Source organism: Schistocerca cancellata, chromosome 8, assembly GCF_023864275.1.
Source record: "Schistocerca cancellata isolate TAMUIC-IGC-003103 chromosome 8, iqSchCanc2.1, whole genome shotgun sequence".
In the NCBI taxonomy this organism is placed as follows: domain Eukaryota; kingdom Metazoa; phylum Arthropoda; class Insecta; order Orthoptera; family Acrididae; genus Schistocerca; species Schistocerca cancellata.
The window spans coordinates 158,712,398-158,735,471 of NC_064633.1; the positions used below are offsets into that span (position 1 = coordinate 158,712,398).

General features: G+C 43.1%; 2 protein-coding genes across 4 annotated transcripts in view; one reads left to right on the top strand and one right to left on the bottom strand.

Moving 5' to 3' along the window:
- The window catches only part of LOC126094656 (heterogeneous nuclear ribonucleoprotein 27C), a 67,360-nt gene extending 61,557 nt beyond the window's left edge, over window positions 1-5,803 (bottom strand). For all 3 annotated transcript variants that reach the window (XM_049909160.1, XM_049909161.1, XM_049909159.1), the window contains exons 1-3: window positions 5,647-5,803; window positions 2,637-2,677; window positions 2,388-2,554 (exon numbers count right to left, since the gene is read on the bottom strand). In XM_049909160.1, the coding sequence (XP_049765117.1) occupies window positions 2,388-2,554; window positions 2,637-2,677; window positions 5,647-5,684 (246 nt within the window). In that variant the 5' untranslated portion in view covers window positions 5,685-5,803. The remainder of the gene's footprint in view (window positions 1-2,387; window positions 2,555-2,636; window positions 2,678-5,646) is intronic.
- A 451-nt stretch (window positions 5,804-6,254) lies between these two features.
- LOC126094655 (chondroitin sulfate synthase 1) overlaps window positions 6,255-23,074 on the top strand; it is a 335,383-nt gene continuing 318,563 nt past the window's right edge. The window contains exon 1 of the mRNA XM_049909158.1: window positions 6,255-7,501. Within this exon, the coding sequence (XP_049765115.1) occupies window positions 7,056-7,501 (446 nt within the window). The 5' untranslated portion in view covers window positions 6,255-7,055. The remainder of the gene's footprint in view (window positions 7,502-23,074) is intronic.

A 23,074-nucleotide genomic window follows, 5' to 3' on the forward strand; every position in this document is an offset into this window, starting at 1 on the left:
AACCAATGGTTCCCTCTTTCCTGATGAGGCAACCATTCGTTGCGAAAGCTAGATTTTTGTGTGTATGTTTGTGTGTCTATCGACCTGCCAGCGCTTTTGTTTGGTAAGTCTCATCTTTCTTTTTTTATATATATCTCTCAATTCGTTTCGGCCTACTAGGGACCAAGGGGCTCGTCTTAACTCTCAGCCAGAGTCTTCTGCTTTTTCTTGGCCCAGTATGCCTTCACCTTCTGGCTGTGAGCCTGCTTCCTCTCATCTGCTCACTTAAGTCTGGTGGTACATGTACAATTCTTTCTTGTGAGACAGTGCAAAGATGGCCTGTTGGTATTGAGTGCCGTTCTCAGTTGTCTTTAATAGGATCTGCAGTTCACCTAAGTCTGATTTAACAGAGGTGTTCTACTTGGCTTTGGACACCTTTCCCCTACTTGTCACTGTGAGGATCCTGTTAGTGAGCCTGGAGTGATTCAGGCGTGTCATGTGCCCACAGAAGGTGCTCTTAACATGTGACTGTCTTCCTGAGGTTCATAGAGCTCATTGTTGTGCCAGATTCCATAGGTACCACCTTCCTCTCTTATGGGTCATAGCATTCTCATCACGATCATCTTTTAAGTTCTAGTTTCCTGAGCGGGCCCTTTCAATTCATCAAAAGGCACTCTGGCATAGAGTGCAGAGGGTTTTACTACCAAGTTGTAGTACTTCAGCTCTACAGTCTTTGATAGGTACTTTGAGGTATAGATGTTCTTACAGGAATGATAGGCCTTCTATAACTGTGCACCTGTTATCTATGGTCATGGTTTCCCTCTCCCTTGCTGAGATCATAGATTTATTATTTTAATATTAAAATTAATCTAATTTCTTAAATGAAGAACATACTTCAGCCTCAATGTTACACTTCCAATGGAAGCGACAGGGGTATCTACAGTTGACGCCTTGCCACATCCACATTTCTGCCTCCCACATACATTCATGGCTAATAGGAAGTGTCAATTCTTTTTGTTGTTACTGTCATTTTGTATGGTGAAAGCTAACAGAACTTGCTGACAAGTTTTTCCAAAAGTCAGGTGAATCCTGCTGTTATTGCTGCAGAGCCAGAATTTTTTTTTTTTTTTTTTTTTTTGTACCTGCAGCACTGCAATGTTGGAGAACCCACTTCAGGCTCCATGTCAACATGCCTTCAGTAAGTCACAGTGACAAAATCATTCATAGAGGTTTAATGAATACTCAGTCTGGAAAAAATTACAAGCTATAAAACATTTTAGCAGCATATCATTAGCAAAATGTCAATAGGACATTTCATTTTTTCTTAAAATCAAAATATTACACAATGTCTTTTCCCATAATTTTTACTAACTTCTGTAACTTTGTACTTAAGGTGATAAATCTGCAATAATTATTGGCAATGCGTAAGAGTTGGCAGCTATGTATGTGTTACATGTGTCAGCTTACATAACTAACTAACAGTTCCTCTCAATGATGTAATTTTATAAAAATGGATGAAGGAGAGTGTAATCTAGGATTGCCTGTAAGAAAAACAACTCTTATCTACTTCCAGTTAACATTTTGAAAATTTAAATGTTGTCTACACCATATTTTCATAGAATAATTTATTGAAAGTACTGCCTAGTTTCCAGCTTTGCTCATCCCCCTTGCATTTTAAATGTGGATCCATGATCTTTATCAATTAAGGATGATGTATCCTTATCTGCTATGCACTTAGGAATGATCAAAATTTGAAAGTAGCCAGTAAAATTTAACAGAGTACAGTTTTAAAATAAAACCGTTCAATTTATAGGCACTGTAAGCTTATGATTTCATTCAGTGTTGCTAACTCAATGAGTCAAGTGTCCCAGTACCTCTGAACCACCCCCCCCCCTCCCCCGAGATATGCAATACACCTTTTGCAAATTTACATTGAGATTTGTCACAAAGACTGGGTTAAATATGGAATCAAGCAAAGATTTTTTAAAAACCTTCAGTAATTTTAAGTAACATGTTTTGCAAATGCTAATTCAGAATAAAAAATCCAAAAGCTATCTGAGCCACAAATACTGCAAATTTATCTGAAACACCAGAAAGCTGTTATCAGCAAATAAGGCAAGTGAAGATCATAGTATCTTATATCATTAACTACCTCCACCTTCATGCAGAAAACTGATGTAAGCATCTTCTGTCACAAATCTATCATCATTTCAAAGGATCAAATTGGTTCAGCATACTACTAAAAATTGTACCGTAAACATAAATCAACAAATGAAAAGCAAGGTCCTTGTATCCTCACTTTAAATATATAAATATATATATATAATGTTCAAAGAAAACCAAGACTTGCATAACAAAACTCAGAATAGCTATACTAATTTGAATAGTACATATGTGCAAAAACTCACTGTTCTGCCATCCAACTGATGTGGTCCATTCTGAAGCACTAGAGATACATTTGCTGGATCAGAGAAGGTAACAAACCCAAATCCTCTAGAGCGACCAGATTCACTGTTTTTCATAACAACACAATCAATCACTTCCCCATAACGTGAGAAGTACCTCTGGAGATTCTCTGTAATACAAGAGAAGAGCTATTAGAAATTTTACATTATTACCTAAACTTTTGATAGACTGATCAATACTGACAAACCAACCTTGTGTTGTTTCCCAGCTCAAACCACCAACGAACAGTTTCCTGCAAGAAAAAATACAAATAGAGTAACCACAAAATTAGAATCTGCCTACGACCCATCAATTGGTACATTTATTTCTCTAAAGACAATGTTTTATATCAGAACTGGACTAAATACGGGAAGCTCTGTGTATCTCTAACATTCATATTTAATAGATTTTGACTTTCAGTGTATAGAAACCTGATACTGTTGAGAGTAGTTACACAAATGCTTTGAGGTATTAAGTAGAAACAGCAAGTGAATAATGAAAGGAGGATGCAGTGTTTTCTCTGAAAATAGCTGTTTTCTAAACACAAAGCAATATATTTATGTAATTACAATATAAGTTACATGATAGACACCCCCCTTCCATTTTTTTAAGATCTATGAACAATGTTGGTAATATACATCACATGAAACTAAATTCAATTTGGGTTCTGTGAATTTCCACCTTAGTTTCAATTCTTATGGCAGAAGATGCATTATCCCGGTGTCCCGAACATACGGCCAATATTCAGGGATAAGACAGGAACGATCATTAAAAGCAATGTAGTCTAGTAAACATGGGCTCTAAAATGCATATTTTAAAGACCTATGAGAACATGTTCAGAAGAGAGGTGCTCTGGTATAGCAAAGATGAACAAGTGCTCATAGCTCTTAAGGCATGCATTTCAGATCCCATATTCATTATACTTCAAATGATCATTCCTTTCATCTCCCTGAATATTTGACATTCCACCTGGGCAACGTACATTAAATATAGAAGAAATCCAAACATTATACTATGCTACAGATCAACCTGTTATCACTATCTTTATCTCACCTTAATATTCATCAGCTTCATCACACATTACCAACATATCACCTTCCACCCAAACAAACATCAAACAACACTACAGATCAGGGACACCACAACAAAGGTATCAGGGCAGTTCAGTACCACACGCTATCCATAATTCCTACTACTGATGTAAACAGACTACCAGTAGTCCCAATTTATTGCTACTATACTTTGCAGAATTACCATATAGGGGCTACTTCTGTTTACTTGTACCAAATCACTAAAGGCTTTTCATGATATTGACTGGAAAAATGTATAAGAGAAGGAAAACGTTTTGCTAAAATTGAACTTAAAATGCATTTGGAGTTTAGAGTAAGCCAATTTGCTATTGCTTATGCTTATGAGGAGCTTATATTTGTTGCAAGTTCTGTAGTATTAATGTTGGCTATGTGTGATCACAGCATTTACTAGATACTGATATATTGCTGAAGTTTGAATAGTTGGTGGTCCGAAGTGGAACAGCTTCAACTGGTGATTAGTGCATACAAGGTTACACTGTAAGCTAAGTTGTAAGCTGAAGTGAATGAGAAACTGATCATGGTGACATCTTTAGCCTAAACTCAGCCAAAGATTAGGCCAGAAATAATAAGCTTCACTTGCTCTGAGCTAAAGCAATCAAATTATGTTACTGGGTACTGAAAATCAACTGCTACTCCGTCTTAACCCTCATCCAAGTGTGCAACAGATGTTACCCACATACACTTCAATGTCCGCGAACAAGCACCAGCCTCAAACTATTACCTGGCAATGTAAATTTATATATGCCTCCGTGATCTACAGTGAACCCCAAAAACTTGTGCAGAATTTCAACCAGTACAGAGAGATTTCATAAATTCACATATATTCTCCCACTTGTCCTGTGCAATGTACACTGAGGATTACACACAAGAACCACAGTGCTCTTTTGAAGAAACAGACCGTGTCTCTCCCCCACCCACACACAACAGAAATTAACATCTAACATTCCATGCATAGTATACTACGTCATTTGGTATATTACTTGTTGCTACTGTCTGTTAGCTCTCCAATCATGTGAACACAGCTACAAGAAACAAACTGTCCTGTAATAATCAGGTTTATCTGCCACTCACAAAAATTTGCAAAAGTAAACTGCTGCCATTATAATAAAGATGGCAAGGAACTGAAGTGACATTTACCTTACTTGTCCATTACTATCCATAAGAAATGTCTAAAACAAACCCATCAAGTTTTGTAAACAAAGCAAGCCCTCTCACTGCAATAATTAATGTTCATATAACACAAAGGCTATAATGAAGACTTCAGCATAGTACCAAATCAGTCCAAAATACTTGTGATTTACAAATGCTAATACCATCACGAATAAAAGTAGCTTCACCCATTAGCAGAATGGCCAGCAACATGTTTTAATTATTTAGATATCACAAACTCACCAGACTACCAACATACCTAGCACTAAAAATCTGTGTTGTATGCACATTCTCACATATCAGTAACCACTTAGAATTAAGGTCCAGAAAACTTACCCCTCTTTTACCACAAAGCTCTCAATACAATATTTTATCACACTACTTTAAACTAATGCAAACAGTGGGTCCATTCCAACATACAGACGTTAGGACTGTACTTGTTCCCCCAAGACAATTGTTAGAGAAGATAATAAAAAGCGCAATGCAAGAGATACACGAGTGGGTTGGTACAAATTTTACAACGAACCGCGCTCTTCACAATAAAATCGGCAATATTCAATATAGAAGCTCCAACAGCTACTAGAAATGAGTATAATCAGCCATCCTAAATTCAAACCGGTGACTCTTACATCTCTAATTCAAGTTTTCCACATATATGACAACTTTCAACTGGCTCAACAGCAATACTCTCTAACCAATTTGAAATACTTAAAAATTTTCCACGAATTAACATACCAACACGTGCAGCGTGGCACACACATACTACGCGTAGGTAAGTCTATAGAACCACTCTGTTCAGGATTATCGTACCCAAAAACACAAAAATCACTATAATCGTTTTTTTAAACAGCAAAAGCCATACAACACTTACGCAAGTTACGTTTATACACAAATCGTTAATGGCGGCTACTACCGCCAATAGCAATATTATTACATTTCAGAATCATTTACATTTAAGCACCATTCCTTATGTCCTACTAACCCTTTATCGTCGTTATCCACTTCTGTCTTCATTTTCATGTTTTGTACGGAACTCAGTCCTTATTAAAGCTCCTCTTTCAGTGCTTCTACGTCTAACAAACACCTCACCTCAAAATGGCTTTCTCGGGAAAGAAAGCCAATATGGAGGAACGTAAAGATATCGACCACGAACGCGACAATCAGCACCACAATGGCGCCCAGGAAGTAGTCAAAACACTGCTCCTTAAAATTATGTTTAAAGAGAAGAATTATAGAATAAGCCGATAAAACGCTCAGATTGACTTATAAAATACGAATATCTGTAATTCACAATTTTATTATCTAACTATAACCCGATTATAATGAAACAAAATTAATTACGTAAGTTTATAGTTTTAACATATTTTAACAACTGTTCACATTTCACGTATTTTAATTCTCAGACTAATTTGTTTTTAATATAGGTGATCATAAAAATTTTATTGTCTTGAATAAAGCAAAATGTATACGTAATTTGAAAACGTTACCAATCTCGGTTGTACAAGCTCGTTCAATATTCTGTTAGAAGATGGCGCGGCCATCTGGGTCGCAGAACGATGACATGGCACACTCGCACCACCTAGCGGATCGAACAAAAATTATAAAGCATTGCCGTGCGATGCGTCGGCGAGGTGCATTTCGTCTGCGGGTGATGGAATAGTTTTATGGATCTGTATCCACTCTTTTGGCTTAAGCGATGAACTATGTGCCTGATCAAATGACAAACTAATTTTTACCTTTTCACAGAAATTAGTTTCCCTTTCAGACAGTATATTATAATCTGACAAGTGCTTCGACGCCACTGTCTGTTGTAGTGTCCGACTTAAGGTTGAGTTTGTTGCTTGTAATAGCATGAAATGGAATCTGTTTAGTATGTGTTCCGAGGATTAAACGCTTACCTGATTGTGTACTGGGGTGTAAATAATTATTCTGCTGTTTCGCGTCATTTGTTTATGCCTAATGCGGCAGTCTCATTATGGAAACCTCAGAAACGGCAGATATCAGAGTTGTAGACATTAGGTGTCCCAGAAAGGATTTCAGCAGTAGGACCCACATTTTGTGACGCCTAAGAAGCGTCATTTGTTTCAGAATATTTGTTCTTGCAGGAGCACAGGAAAACGAAGTTGCCAGTAGTGGTGTTGACAATAAAGCCGGAGCGAGAAAATATGCGGCGCTGAAGACTTAATTTGGAGGCACGAAATGTGTCGTCCACTGGATGGTGTCCAGCGTAATGTGGCTGACGCATGAGAGCAGCGGAACAAGGCGTGTAGACAGTGTTTGAATAATGGCACAGCGGTGCGGTCGACAACTACAAGCGCGGTCGGTGCTGCGCCGAGTGGAAATTCGTCTGCACGCTAGTACGACGCGAGGCGGCGGCCCGTCCGCATCGCCATGGTCGCCACCGGCCGCGAGCGCCGGGCGCATCGGCACCCGGGCGACGGTGACGCCTTCCTGTGCCACCCAAGCACGGAGCTGGTGACGTTCCGGCCTTCGGCGTCGCTGCCGCCTCCCCCGTCGCGGCGGACCGCCGGCATGGCAGCTGGCGCCAGGCGGCGTCGCGGCGCCAGCGCTGCCTTGGGCGTCGTGCTGGGGTTAGCCGCCGGGTTGATGGTGGCGGCCCCGCGGTCCACCTTCGTCGGCAGGCTGCTGCGCAGCGACAACACGACGGGGGCGGCGCCAGGGGGTGGCGGCGGAACGCCATGCGCCCCGTCCGCTGGCTCCCCGTGGCCAGCTCCGCAGCCGCTACGTCAGCTACCGCCGGTGGCTCCTCTGTCCGATGCAGAAGATCCACTTCACATTATAGGCCTCACAGATCCGGCAGAAAACGTTCATAACAGGTAACAAACAATACTTCGTTCTTAGCAAGGCTATCTTATCGAGCCCTGCAGGGTGAAACCGAAGTACATGGATAAATTTGTGAGGGTTGTTTAGGGATTTTTTCCGAATATTTTAGTGCGAGTAATGGATTATTACTGGCTGCTCGTTGCAGAGAAATAATTACAGCAAGCTCCCAAATATCCTTGTAACCGCGGAACCGAGATTTCGTGGATCAAAGAAACACCACGGATAACCCAAAATTAGCATGCGCTTGAGGCCAAGTTCGTATCGGCAGTGCCCCTCCAGTGCTAATGGCACGGATCCAGGGTTGAATTCTTATGGGTCACAATTTATTTCGTCCTCTACCTCGTCGTCCAAACATAATTTCCTGCCACTCCCACTTTAAGATATTACAGCTGACTCGGATTTAATAATAACAACCTACCTACACTGACGCTTGGTTCATCACTTTAGCACAACTTGTTATTCTTTTTGTTCTTTGCTGCATATATCCATGCTACTCTATCCTGTACAAGCCTCTTCATCTCCGAATAACTACTGCAACCTACATCATTCTGAATCTGTATACTGTACTCAACTGTTGGTCTCTCTCTCTCTACATTTTAACCCCCTTCCTCCCCCCCCCCCCCCCCCCCCCCCGGTACTTCTCTCCAGTACTAAATTGGTGATCCCTTGATGTCTTATAAAGTACCCTATCTATCGATCCCATCTTTTAGTCAAATTGTGCCACAAATTTGTCTCCCCGGTTCTATTCGGTATCTCCTCGTTAGTTACGTGATCTACTCAATTGTGTCAGCGTTCTTCTGTAGCACCACATGTCAAAATCCGCTATTCTCTTCTTGTCTAAACTGTTACCGTCCTTGTTCCGCTCCCATACAAGACCACACCACAGGCAAATACTTTCAGAAATAGCTTCATAACACTTAGATGTATATTCGATGTTAACTACTTCTTCAGAAACCCTTTTCTTGCCATTGTCAGTCCACATTTTATAGCTTCTCTATAATTCACCCATCGACAGTTATTTTTCCGCGCAAATAACGAAACTCAACTACTACTTTTACTTTTTCGTTTCCTAATCTAATTTCCTTGTTTAGCTTTTGTTGGTGTTCATCTTATACCCTCCTTTCAGGCCTCTATCCATTCTGTTCAAATGCTCTTCCAAGACAGAACTACATTGCATTGGCAAACCTCAATGTTTTCATTTCTTCTCCCTGAATTCTAATTCGTACTCGAAATTTTTCTCTGGTTTCCTTTAGCTCCTGGCTCAGTGTACGGACTGAATTACATCAGGAACAGGCTACAACACTGTCTCACTCCGTTCACAACCACTACTTCTCTTTCATGCCTCTCAACTCTTATCACTTCTGTCCAGTTTCTGCAGAAGTTGCAAGCAGCCTTTCGCTCCCTGTGTTTTAACCCTGGTACCTTCAGAATTTCAAAGACAGTAATCCAGTTAATTTTGACAAATTGTTTCTCTAAGTCTACAAATGTTACAAATGTAGGTTTGACTTCTCTTGATCTATCTTCTAAGGGATGTTGTAGGGTCAGTATTGCCTTGGTATTCCAATATTTTTCTGGAATCGAAACTGATCCTCCCCCAGGTTGGCTTTTACGAGGTTTTTCCATTCTTATGTAAAGAATTCGTGTTATTGCACCCATCACGTATTAAATTCATAGTTTGTTATTTTTCAGACCTATCAGTACCTGCTTTCTTTGAATTATTAAATCCTTCTTGAAGTCTCTGTGTATTTCGCCAATGTCATACATCTTGCACACCAGATGGGATAGTTTGTCATGGTCGGCTATCAGTTCTGACGGATTGTCGTCCACTCCAGGGCCCTTGTTTTAATTTAGGTCTTTCAGTGCTGTGTCAAATTCCTCTCGTACTGTCATATCTCCCATCTCATCTACATCCTCTTCCATGTATATAACAAACTTAAAAGAATAATTTGCAGGAAACAAAATCGAAGTATGCTTTCATAATTATCAGTATTTCAGTTAGCCCTATGACTGTGAACACAGATCTGCAGGCAAGCTATGCGAGCGGGCAAATAAGAGAAATGCTGTTTCCATCACTAGTTTCCGCTTAAAATAGGAAACTAATTGTTTCTTCCTTAGTGGAGTACATTTCCTGAAAGTCTCGCCTTATGGAATTTTCTGTGGTTTGCTGGTTCTACCTGTGGACTCAAGAACCCTGTCCAATTTGTTGTTGATCCTAGATATGGCCGGTCCATGAACGTAAATGTCTATTTTACTGGATTGCTGACTGCAGCTGGTCAGTCCACATTCACATCCATGGCGACTAGCTCTCATGCAATCATCTGAAAAGTATCCTATGCTAAACATAGCATGTAATTATTTTTTTAGAGTTCCTTGTCATTCTTAGACTATGTACATGCTACTTTATTTTCCTAAAAGTATCAAACAAACTTAAAAATTTCTGTACATAAAAATATAGAAGCTTTTAGTGAAATGTTATTTATAGGCCAGGGGGCAGGAGAGGGGACCAGTTGTGGAGGATCATGACACATAAATCCCCCTTATGGATCTTCCTCCCCTCCCCCCTCCCCCCAATAAAAATTTGGTCTGTTCGATGTATGTGAAGATTTAACCACAAAAAGCATCAGCTGCATGTTTGATAACTTTAAAGCTTCTCGACCTGAACAGCAGTTCTATGAATACTGTAGCGACGCCTGTCCTGACTCATTCAACCTGACATACTAAATTTTCGTTCGATCTTCAGTGTTTCTTGGAACTTCTACTTTCTCTACTAAGATCCAGCCTGACTCGGGGAAATCCTTCTGTTTTCTTCTGGAGCCGCTAGTTGTGCAAAGTTGAAGTTTTTAGACACTTTATGCTGTGATGGTCTAACTCGATTGCCAGCTTTAGTTGCAAAATTTCAACATTTCTCTTTCTTTTTCTCTTGCTGTGTGTGCTTATTCTATAATCTGGAGGAAGTTTCCTGTAACTTGTCACTGCTTTTCGATCGTTAACGCATTTCCGTTCATCTGTCGTCTTCCTGTCACATGTAAACCGTCCGTAACTTCGGCGAAACTATGTGATACAGATTAACGTCCTTGTCAATTATCCTCGTTAGGAACTACAGAATTATCTAAGCCTGTTCGAGGCTAGAAAACTGGGACCAACAATACGTTCCTTCAGGCGAAGTTTAACAGTATCCGTTCATCTCATATCAACACGGAGCAAGAGTCTTGAAGGGATTCGTCCCAGCGAAAACCAAAATAACTTTCTTTTACTAGCCGGCCGAAGTGGCCGAGCGGTTCTAGGCGCTTCAGTCTGGAACCGCGCGACAGCTACGGTTGCAGGTTCGAATCCTGCTTCGGGCATGGATGTGTGTGATATCTTTAGGTTAGTTAGGTTTAAGAAGTTCTAAGTTCTAGGGGACTGATGACCTCAGATGTTAAGTCACATAACGCTCAGAGCCATTTGAACCATTTTTCTTTTTCTGTCGCCTTGAATGAGTTGGCAGTTATCGACCTTTATCAGCTCGGGAAAGGGATATGCAAATAATGACAAGAAATCGGCCGTGGACGTGTTACAAGGATGGAATCCCTGCATTTACCTGAAGAAGAAATGGGAAACAACCGAAAAATATTTCAGCACTGTCCGACGATGGGATTAGCGCCTGCATCATATACCGGCAGAAAAATATAAAAATTTCGCATAATGGTGTATTCCTAACGAATATGCTTGTAATAATTATAAAATAATACATTGTTCTGCAAAGCTTAAGAATGAGAGAGATAAAGTACCATAAAGTATTAATTACTCAGTGGAAACGAATGAAAGGGCAGGAATATGTTGCCATTATGCTTCTCCAGTCAGTTTGTAGTTGATGGTTGGAGACGAAACATCGTTGTTACAGGTAGTCAGCGAAAACCAGTTCATAGATGTTGGCCACTGATGGAAATGTGTATACGATTGGAATTAATCCCCTCAGCATCAGATAAGGCCTGAAGCTGGTGAACTGACGCACAGAAACTGGTAGCTATATAATAAATAACATAGTGAGAACGGCTGTAGGTGTTTCATTTTATTGCATATGTTTCCGGAGGTCTCCCAGTTGTGGATAGAAAACTGGACGTCGCATGACGTGAGCTCAGCGTAACTATTACGCCAAATGGGGCGCTCTACAGCGCCAGGCGGTTGAAGGAATGGGAAGACAGTGTGTGTTAGTCAGCTAACAGCTAAAGTGCACTGTGGTGGTGGTGTTCTTCACTACATGTCCACAACTTGTGGTCTATTGGTTAGCGCCATTGCCTCTAGATAATGAGGTCCCAGGTTGAATTTCCTCATAGGACAAGATTTTCTTTGCTCGGGAACTGGGTGTTTGTGTCGCCCTAATCATTTCATCTCATCTGCATCGACATGTAAGACGTCAAAGTGGTGTCAAATAGATTTTGTATCAGGCAGACGAACAATCCCAGATGGTGTCTCCCAGGCAATAATAATACCATGAAATCATTTCAGTTCATTTCATTACAACATGGGCCGGAGACAACATTTGGATGACTTCACATGGGGCATAATCATTGGGAAACTGGAAGACAGATGAAGTGTTGTGGGTGTAGTCCAGGCGACTGATATTGCTCAAAGCACTGTTTCACATGCAAGTGATGTGTTCCCAACTACAGGCACTGCTGTCTGAAGAGGAGGAAGTGGTCACCATGGTCAACTACAGCAGTAGATGACAACTCATTGTGCAACAGGCAAGAAGCGTCCCAGGCCAAACAGCATGAGCAATTAGGACCACATTTAACAGGACTGCCCAACCACCAATACACCGTGTTCTGTTGACACGCCCATATCAGCAGCACCATTTGCAATGGTGCCACTAGCATGGGGATTGGACCAACGAGGAGTGCTCTTTTCGAGCAAGAGCAGACTCAGGCTTTGTAGTGATTCTGGATGTTCCCTCATATAGCGAGAGATGGGAACACATAATGCATCAAAGAATGTTGTCGAAGATGACCATTTTGGTGGGCCAGATGTAATGATGTAGAGAGGTGTAATGTATGGGCATATTGAAATCCAAATCTTTGAATCCGATACTCTAATCAGTGAACTTAATCGTGACTTTGTATCTTTCCCCATGTGCTTCTTTTCTGGGGTGTAGTTGGCCCTCACTTCATTTTTGTTTATGGCAGAGCGCAACCGCATCGAACAGCTAAGGTAGAGCAGCTCTTGGAATGAGCCCATATGCACCAGCGACAATCCAGCAAGTGTCAGCTACCTTGCCAGAGGAATGGAAAAACCATACCACAAGAACGCTTTACCAACATTGTTTCCAGCGGGAGAGCACATTACAGAGCATGCTGTGTTGTCTGTGAAGATCACACACCCTACGAAGATCTATCTCCCGCATTTAGTAATGTCCAGGAGACCACTATAAATCATGACTTCATCGTAATTAAGGTCTTTGAATAAAGGTGTCATTTCCATTCGTCTCATTGCGTATTTATTTTCATTACCTTCTGTATTATATTGTATCATTTCTTTCTACGTATGCTCCAAGTTCCATCGTGTTATGTTACTTAACATTGCTACATCACCCGAAAGTTACTTTTGTCCCAACGTTTATCACACCAGTATACTTCAGACTTCGTTTAACATTTTCAAAAAAATGCCGACCTGTGCATAGATAATGCCAAAACTGGGAAATCCGCACCCAGATAATCATGAGCTTGTTATATAGGGGATTTATTCTGTTAGTTACTTAAATTACCTTTGTTTCTGTGAAAATAATACGAGGCTTATAAAAAAAATGACTTCTGATTAGCCACCGAAATAAGAAAAATAGATAAATTGTTATATTCAATCTGTGCTTACACGTTGACATTACTTCTCTGCATAGCCGTCACCCACATTCAAACACTTGTCTTACCCTGGCACCACCTTCCTCAGCCCTTCATCAGAGAATGATGCTGCCTGGGGCTGCAGCCAGTTGACAGCATCCTCGAGATCATCATCAACCATGAAGTGCTGAATAAGTAGCCTAGCCATCCATCATCCTTGGGGAGAGGCGACAGTCGCTTGGTATCAAAACTGAGACTTTCCTCTGTTCTATTTACAGTACGAGGCCATACATTGTCATGAAGGACAATGATGCACTGGGTAATCAAATCAGTTCTGTAAATGTCTTTGCAGTCCTAAAAAAAATTGTAACCATCACTTTGAGGTTGCTTGATTTTTTTGATTTATTGGGAGAATATGTGTACACCGATTATTTGGGCTGTTCCTTAGTTACAGGGTTCACAAGTTGCACCTGTGTTTCGGCCCCTGTCACGATTCTGTTTAGAAACTTCATACCGCTGAAGGAATGTCAAGGCCAAATCCCTTCTTCCGTTTTGTGAACATTGGTTGCCTAGTTTGATACCTACGTGGCAATGCTGAAGAAGGTTGTCCTTGAAATCTGAGGCACATATCCAGGAAGTACAGTTTTGACATGTTGATCAAGTTCATCTTTCATATCTGAATGTGTTCCTCGTCCACTTTCACCATGTACATCTTTGTGACCAGCCTTGAGTTTTCTGCTACACTCCTCAACAACACCATCACTCATACCCCAACTCCCACACTCATGATACAATTGATGTTCAATCTCAGTGCCACTGACGCCTCCTGCTTGCAGGAAGCGAATAATAGACCGCACCTCGCCGATTGGAAGGAGATGCTGTTATTCTGTCCATTTAAATCCCTTGTTGCTTACACACTGGGTGCTCGAAACACAGTTATGTCTGGCACAATGTGAATTTGAACCTCTCATTTTCCAACCATGCAAGCTTCATGAAGTTGTAAGACTCTTTTTATTTTTAACAGCCAATCGGAAGTTCATTTATGAGTAGCCCACGTATCTCCACAACAGTGAAAAAGTCTGCAACGTGCATTCACCGAAACGTGCAATACAAAAAACAAATTAATCTAACAACCCTCAGATGCAGAAGTACTGAGCTGGGGTTGCCACCACTGTGCGAGCATCTCAACATCGTGCCATTGTGCCACTCTCCATTGCACTGAGTGAACCTGTACAAGAAGTGAGTATCTCCCAACTCTGCATCAGCAAAAGTATCCATACTGCAGTGTGTCGGTTTAAATGTACATCTGACACTGCCACCCACGATATCAAACGTGAGGCAGAACCGAGCACTGCTGAATGAAGAATACCGAGGGCGAAGAGTAAGGTGGGCATTACTGTTGGCGACAGCAAGTACAGCGAGTGAATGGATAAATTTGTTTCTAAAACCGACACATAGCACGTTCCGTCGACAGTTACACTACGATGTAGATATCTTCAGTGATACAAAGATAAATGAGGTTCAAAATCAAACAAAATACAACTACGTGTAACGACCCACTGGAGACCACAGCCCATTGTGCCGAAGTGCTCATAAAATATCACTTAACAGCCTCTAAATACTTTGTTAGTGGATTTGCGTTTACCCTGAAAAAGGTCATTTATTATGGTCGGACTTAATAGTATCAAAATCATTATTTTCACAAGTTACATTATTTACGTTATTTTAAGCAAGTGAAATGTACTAACGGAACAATGTGTCAACATCATCATGCTATCATAGAACCTAGAGACTCCTCGTGGTCTGAGGAAGCAATACCACGAAGATCTTTCTTAAACGATTTTTAAGTATTTCATTTTTTAGTATTGTGTACATCTTCACAAATATTCCCCCGAATTTTGCATCCAAATCAGATCTGTAAGACTGCCTACTGCTCATGTTGTATGTTAGTGATATTAGCAAACAAATGCTTTTTTCTGTCTGATCTTTACTATGCAAGTAGTTCCCCCCTCCCCACCTCTCCCCTCCCCGCCCCTTTACATGACTTCACTCCCCCAATCTGAATAGGTGTTGTTTATTTTTTCCATAAATTCAAGCAGCTTCTCAGTTTGTTCCGCACCCAGACCTAGCTCTTCATCTTATCAAAAATGAAAAAACATAAAGGTTATCACCAGAAATACAAACTGGGGTCCCAGTATCAGTGGCCACCGACAGTAACTAGATGACGGAGATGATCCAGCATATAAAGTCATGACTGCACATCTTAAGAAGCAAACGGATCCCATGTGTTTTATCATGTGTGAAGGATGTCTTAAAAATAAGAATGGAAGGTCAAGTGCTTCAGTTACGAAGGGTATAAGATGAGGATGTAGTCTTTTATCCTAACTGATCAATCTATACAAGAAACAATGACGGAAATAAAAGAAAAGTACAGGAGTGGGATTCAAATTAAGGGTGAAAATATATCAATGATAAGATTCTCTGATGACATGGATAGCCCTTGTTAAGGTGAGAAAGACACGTCCTGCAGAGCCTGTTGAATGAAGTGGATTGTGTAATGAGGGTACCCTAAGGATTAAGGAAAACCTAATGTAATCAGGAGCAGCAAAAATGAGATTCATGATAAGCTTAATTTCAAAATTGGAGACCATGAAGTGAACGAATTCTGCTACCTTAGAAGGAAAATAGCACATGACGGGGAAAGCAAAGAGGACACAAACAGCTAACTGGAACTTGCAAAGATGGCACGCTGGCCAATAAAGTCTACTATTACCAAATATTGGCATTAGTTTGAGAAAAAAATCCGAAAATATACGTTTGGAGCACAGTTTTGTATGAAACTGAATCATGAATTGTGGGTAAATCAGGTAAGAAGGGACTCGAAGCGTTTGACATGGGGTGCTCCAGAAGGATGCTGAAAATTAGGTGGACAGATAAGAAATGAGGTGCTTCTCACAGTCATAGCGAAAAAAGACTGTTGGAGTTCCGTAACATTATCTCCGAATATGCAAGAGATAAAAAAATACTTCTGTTTTGGTTTGACTTGGTTTAGAATAATTAATATTTTCATCGAGTCGGATGAGAGTGAAGCATGGGGGACCCTCTCGGCGCAAATAAGCCCTTATCTTTTCCCTGGTCTACAAGCCGACCCGACCCTTTGTTAGTAGTAACAGTTTTATTCATCTGTGGATCTCTTTTACAAAGATATTAGATACGCTATGATATTACAATTAAAGAACAAGAAAAACGTTGCAAATATTGTCAGCTCGATCTTGAAAAGATTATACAATGGTGTAAAGATCGGAAAATTGCTGTAAAAGCTCAGAAATGTAAAAGCATGACCTTCTAAAAACGCAAAAACATAGTGTGGTATGACCTCAATGTCAAAGAGTCGCAGATGGATTTAGTCGACTCACACAAATTCGTATTTATCACTGTACTCGTATGTGATAAGCAATAGAATTATCACATAGGTTCATTCCTAGAGGAAGCAAGAGACACGCAGATTGTTTTGGTAAGACACTAGGAAAATGCGATCAGACTACAAAGGAAATTGCTGACAATACAACCGTGTGATGCGTCCTAGAATATTGTTCAACTGTGTGGTACATGTGTCAAATGCACTACTGGCCATTAAAATTGCTACGCCAAGAAGAAATGCAGATGATAAACGGGTATTCATTGGACATATATATTATACTAGAGCTGACATGTGATTACATTTTCACGCAATTTGAGTGCATAGATCCTGACAAATCAGTACCCAGAACAACCACCTCTGGCCGTAATAACGGCCTTGATACGCCTAGGTATTGAGTCAGAGCTTGGATGGCGTGTACAGGTACAGCTGCCCATGCAGCTTCAACACGATACCACAGTTCATCAAGAGTAGTGACTGGCGTATTGTGACGTGCCAGGTGCTTGGCCACCATTGACGAGACGTTTTCAATTGGTGAGAGATTTGGAGAATGTGCTGGCCAGGGTAGCAGTCGAACATTTTCAGTATCCAGAAAGGCCCGTACAGGACCTGCAATATGCGGTCGTGCATTATTCTGCTGAAATATAGGGTTTCGCAGGGATCGAATGAAGGGTAGAGCCACAGATCGTAACACATCTGAAATGTAACGTCTACTGTTCAAAGTGCCGTCAATGCGAACAAGAGGTGACCGAGACGTGTAACCAATGGCTCACTATACCATAACGCCTGGTGATAAGCCAGTATGGCGATGACGAATACACGCTTCCAATGTGCATTCACCACGATGTCGCCAAATACCGATGCGACCATCATGATGCTGTAAACAGAACCTGGATTCATCCGAAAAAATGACGTTTTGCCATTCGTGCACCCAGGTTCGTCGTTGAGTACACCATCGCAGGCGCTCCTGTCTGTGATGCAGCGTCAAGGGCAACCACAGCCATGGTCTCCGAGCTGATGGTCCATGCTGCTGTAAACGCCGTCGAACTGTTCGTGCAGATGATTGTTGTCTTGCAAACGTCCCCATCTATTGACTCAGGGATCGAAACGTGGCTGCACCATCCGTTACAGCCATGAGGATAAGATGCCTGTCATCTCGAGTGCTAATGATACGAGGCCGTTGGGATCCAGCACGGCGTTCCGTATTGCCCTCCTGAACCCACCGATTCCATATTCTGCTAACTCATTGGATCTCGACCAACGCGAGCAGCAATGTCGCAATACGATAAACCGCAATCGCGATAGGCTACAATCCGACATGGAGGAGATACAGAGAGACAGGAACTGTCGATGACATGCCTCACTCAGACCGCCCAAGGGCAGTGGATGACCGCTGCCTACGGATTATGGCTCGGAGGAACCATGACAGCAACGCCACCACGTTGAATAATACTTTTCGTGCAGCCACAGGGCGACGTGTTAACGACTCAAACTATGCACAATAGGCTGCATGATGCGCAACTTCATTCCCGACATCCATGGCAGGGTCTATCTTTGCAACCACGGCACCATGCAGCGCGGTACAGATGGGCCCAACAACATGCTGAATGGACCGCTCAGGTTTGGCATCACATTCTCTTCACCGATGAGTGTCGCATATGCCTTCAACCAGACAATCGTCGGAGACGCGTTTGGAGGCAACCTGGTCTGGCTGAACACCTTAGACACACTGACCAGCGAGTGCGGCAAGATGGAGGTTCCCTGCTGTTTTGGGGTGGCATTATATGGGACCGACGGACGCTGCTGGTGGTCACGGAAGGCGCTTTAGCGGCTATACGACACGTGAGTGCCTCTTTGGTCTGAATTGAGTGAATGTCGCTTGTCAGACCTCAAGTACGAAGTCGACAATTACCATCCTACAAAAAGAAGGCAAAAGTGCAGAAACCTCGTACAGGTCGTCTGCATGAAGGCCTGCTTCATTGCTGACTCACTTATCAATAATGAGATGCACATATCAACCTCGAAGGCCGTACTATACTGAAGAATAACCACTGCCAATTGCAATATTTTATTTGTGCACGTGACGCAGTAAGGAAAATATACACTCCTGGAAATTGAAAAAAGAACACCGTGAATTCATTGTCCCAGGAAGCGGAAACTTTATTGACACATTCCTGGGGTCAGATACATCACATGATCACACTGACAGAACCACAGGCACATAGACACAGGCAACAGAGCATGCACAATGTCGGCACTAGTACAGTGTATATCCACCTTTCGCAGCAATGCAGGCTGCTATTCTCCCATGGAGACGATCGTAGAGATGCTGGATGTAGTCCTGTGGAACGGCTTGCCATGCCATTTCCACCTGGCGCCTCAGTTAGACCAGCGTTCGTGCTGGACGTGCAGACCGCGTGAGACGACGCTTCATCCAGTCCCAAACATGCTCAATGGGGGACAGATCCGGAGATCTTGCTGGCCAGGGTAGTTGACTTACACCTTCTAGAGCACGTTGGGTGGCACGGGATACATGCGGACGTGCATTGTCCTGTTGGAACAGCACGTTCCCATGCCGGTCTAGGAGTGGTAGAACGATGGGTTCGATGACGGTTTGGATGTACCGTGCACTATTCAGTGTCCCCTCGACGATCACCAGTGGTGTACGGCCAGTGTCGGACATCGCTCCCCACACCATGATGCCGGGTGTTGGCCCTGTGTGCCTCGGTCGTATGCAGTCCTGATTGTGGCGCTCACCTGCACGGCGCCAAACACGCATACGACCATCATTGGCACCAAGGCAGAAGCGACTCTCATCGCTGAAGACGACACGTCTCCATTCGTCCCTCCATTCACGCCTGTCGCGACACCACTGGAGGCGGGCTGCACGATGTTGGGGCGTGAGCGGAAGACGGCCTAACGGTGTGCGGGACCGTAGCCCAGCTTCATGGAGACGGTTGCGAATGGTCCTCGCCGATACCCCAGGAGCAACAGTGTCCCTAATTTGCTGGGAAGTGGCGGTGCGGTCCCCTAAGGCACTGCGTAGGATCCTACGGTCTTGGCGTGCATCCGTGCGTCGCTGCGGTCCGGTCCCAGGTCGACGGGCACGTGCACCTTCCGCCGACCACTGGCGACAACATCGATGTACTGTGGAGACCTCACGCCCCACGTGTTGAGCAATTCGGCGGTACGTCCACCCGGCCTCCCGCATGCCCACTATACGCCCTCGCTCAAAGTCCGTCAACTGCACATACGGTTCACGTCCACGCTGTCGCGGCATGCTACCAGTGTTAAAGACTGCGATGGAGCTCCGTATGCCACGGCAAACTGGCTGACACTGACGGCGGCGGTGCACATATGCTGCGCAGCTAGCGCCATTCGACGGCCAACACCGCGGTTCCTGGTGTGTCCGCTGTGCCGTGCGTGTGATCATTGCTTGTACAGCCCCCTCGCAGTGTCCGGAGCAAGTATGGTGGGTCTGACACACCGGTGTCAATGTGTTCTTTTTTCCATTTCCAGGAGTGTATAAAGAAAGTGGAGACGAATGTGGAATCATTCTAGTGACGACATGGACCACAAATGAGGAAGTCCACTGACATAAGCGATTTTGGCAAAGGGTAGCTTGTTACGGACCGGCACCTGGGAACGAGCGTGTCGGAAACGCCGTAGCTGGTCGGCTGTTCGCATGCTACTGTTGTGAGCGTCTACGGAAAATGGTTGAAGGGTGGTGGAATCACGCCTCACGGTAGAACGTGGTGGTTGGAGGCTTTGGATATTTGTGGTAATTTCCTGTGAGACCAAACTGCTGAGGTCATCGGTCTCTAGGCTTATACACTACTTAATCTAACTTTAGCTTATACTAAGGACAACACAAACATCCATGTCCACGGGATGACTCGAACCGCCGACGGTGAGGGGGGGGGGGGGGCGGGGGGAGACCCGCGCGAATACTGGCGAGGCGCCTCGGACCGCGTGGCTACCCCGCGCGGCTTGGAGGCTTTCCCGCTGTGTTAAACAGGGGAGGCGGTGAACTGTGGCAGATCAAACGACAGAGTACAGTGCCGGTGCAGGAAAAAGTGTTTCGGAACACATTGATCAGCACACACTGTTGAATATGGTGCTCCGCAACAGACGTGTTAACATCGACGTCCTCAGTTACTATTTTAGTGGGCGCAGGATAATCGAGGTTGGACAGTGGATCAATGAAAACGAGTCACATTATCGGTGAATTATGTTTCTTGTCACACACGGTCGATGATCGTTTCCAGATAAATCGCCATCCTGGTGAACGACTGCCCGAAGAATTCACTTTTTCGTGCACTTCGTGGGGGATACTCGCTTGGGCTTCCTTGGGACTTGCATCCATGTCTACATCAACTACTCCGCTACCCATCTGATCGTGTGTGGCGAAGGGTACTTCTGGTACAACTGACTGATGCCCCTTCCCTGTTTCACCCGCAGGTGGCATGTGGGAGGAATGATTGGCGATAACCCTCTGTATTAGTTCTCATTGCTCAAATTTTCTCATCGTAGTCATTTCATGAGATATATTGGAGGAAGTAATATGTTGTCTGGCTCTTCTCGGAAAGTACTTTCTTTAAATTTCAATAGTAAACCTCTCTCTGATACACAACGCCTCTCTTGTAGCGCCTAGCCTTGGAATTTATTGAGCACATCTGTAACACTCGCGCCAACCGAGTGATGGAATGCGCCGCTCTTCGTTGGATCTTCTCTATCTCTTCTGTCAGTCCTACCTGTTTAAGGGCCCCGGACAGATGAATACTACTCAAGAATCGGACGAACAAGCGCCTTGTTCTTTCGTCGATGAGTTACATTTTAGTAATTTTCTTCCTGACATCCACTTATCCTCCTAGTTGTTTTATACGGTCATTCCAAGGATAATTACTCATAAATATTTCGTGTTAAATACTGTTTCCAGCAATTTGTCATCAATAGTTAGTTGTACAGTAGTGGATTTCTTTTCTAAAATATGCTAAATATTTCCAGAATGAGATTTTCACTCTGCAGCGGCGTGTGCGCCGATATGAAACTTCCTGACAGATTAAAACTGTGTGCCGGACCGAGACTCGAACTCGGGACCTTCCGAGTTCGAGTCTCGGTCCGGCACACAGTTTTCATCTGCCAGGAAGTTTCTTATGCTCAGTATGTCACACTTATTTATGTACAAGGTCAGCTGCCAGAAACTGTGCCATACCTGTGTAGGTCATTCTACAAATTTTTACTGTTTTCTGGCGTTAATACTTTCTTATAGACAATCGCGTCATCTGCGAACAGTCTTAAAAAGCTTACAGCACTTTGTACTAGATCAGTTACATAAGTTGTAAACAGTAACGATCCTAGGACACTTCCGTGCGGTACTCCGGAGACTACGCTGGTCGATTTTGTTCCGTTAAGAGGAACGTATTGAGTTCTCTCTGTGGTAGTAATCTAAGACACCACGGCAGCTGTAGGCTAAGTGAGCGTTATTGCAGACCACTTGCATCCCTTCATGCTTGATGTCCGCCCCGTTGGCGATGAAATGTTCTGGCAGCATAACTCTCCACTTCACAAGGCTAGAATCGTGCCACAGTGGTTTGAGAAGCATGACTGTGAATTCACACTGATGTGTTGGCCACGAAATTCGCCTGACTGAACCCGATATAATCAATCTGGGACGCTATTGGGCGCCAGCTCCATTGCCACAAACCACCGGCCTATAATTTTCGCTGGCTGCAAGTCCTGTGCGTGGACGTCTGGTGCCACATAACTTCGGAAATATATTTAGAACGTGCCAAATCCGTGCAACACAGATACGCTGCTGTGTTGGATTCCAAAGGTGGACCAACACGCTGTTACGCAGGCGGTTGTAATGTTTTGGTTCATCAGTGCTGAATCACGACCATGGAAAAGAGCTTTGAAACATCCAAAGCCATGATATTGCAGTCGGCTTTAGAAGAACCCCTGAAAATGCAGGTTGCTACTTTCAAGTGCGAGAGAAACAACGTCTATGCGTAATCCACCCTGATTCTCATTTAGAGTTTGGTCCATGGTTAGATTTCTGCCACTGGGAGAGATGGCGCAGAGGTAAGAACTTGACTCACATTCACGTTGTATGGCAGTTCAAATCCGTGTCCCAACATCCAGATTTATGTTTTTAGTTCCCGTATATCGCTTAAAGGCGATTTCTTTGAAAAGGGCACTTATGATTTTCTGACCCGATTCGAGGTTGTGCTTCTTCTTGAACGAAGTCGTCCGCAGTGGGACATTAAACTGTAAGCTTCCTTCCTTTATTTACAACCTTTCGCCTATATCTGCCATGTTACATATGAGAACTG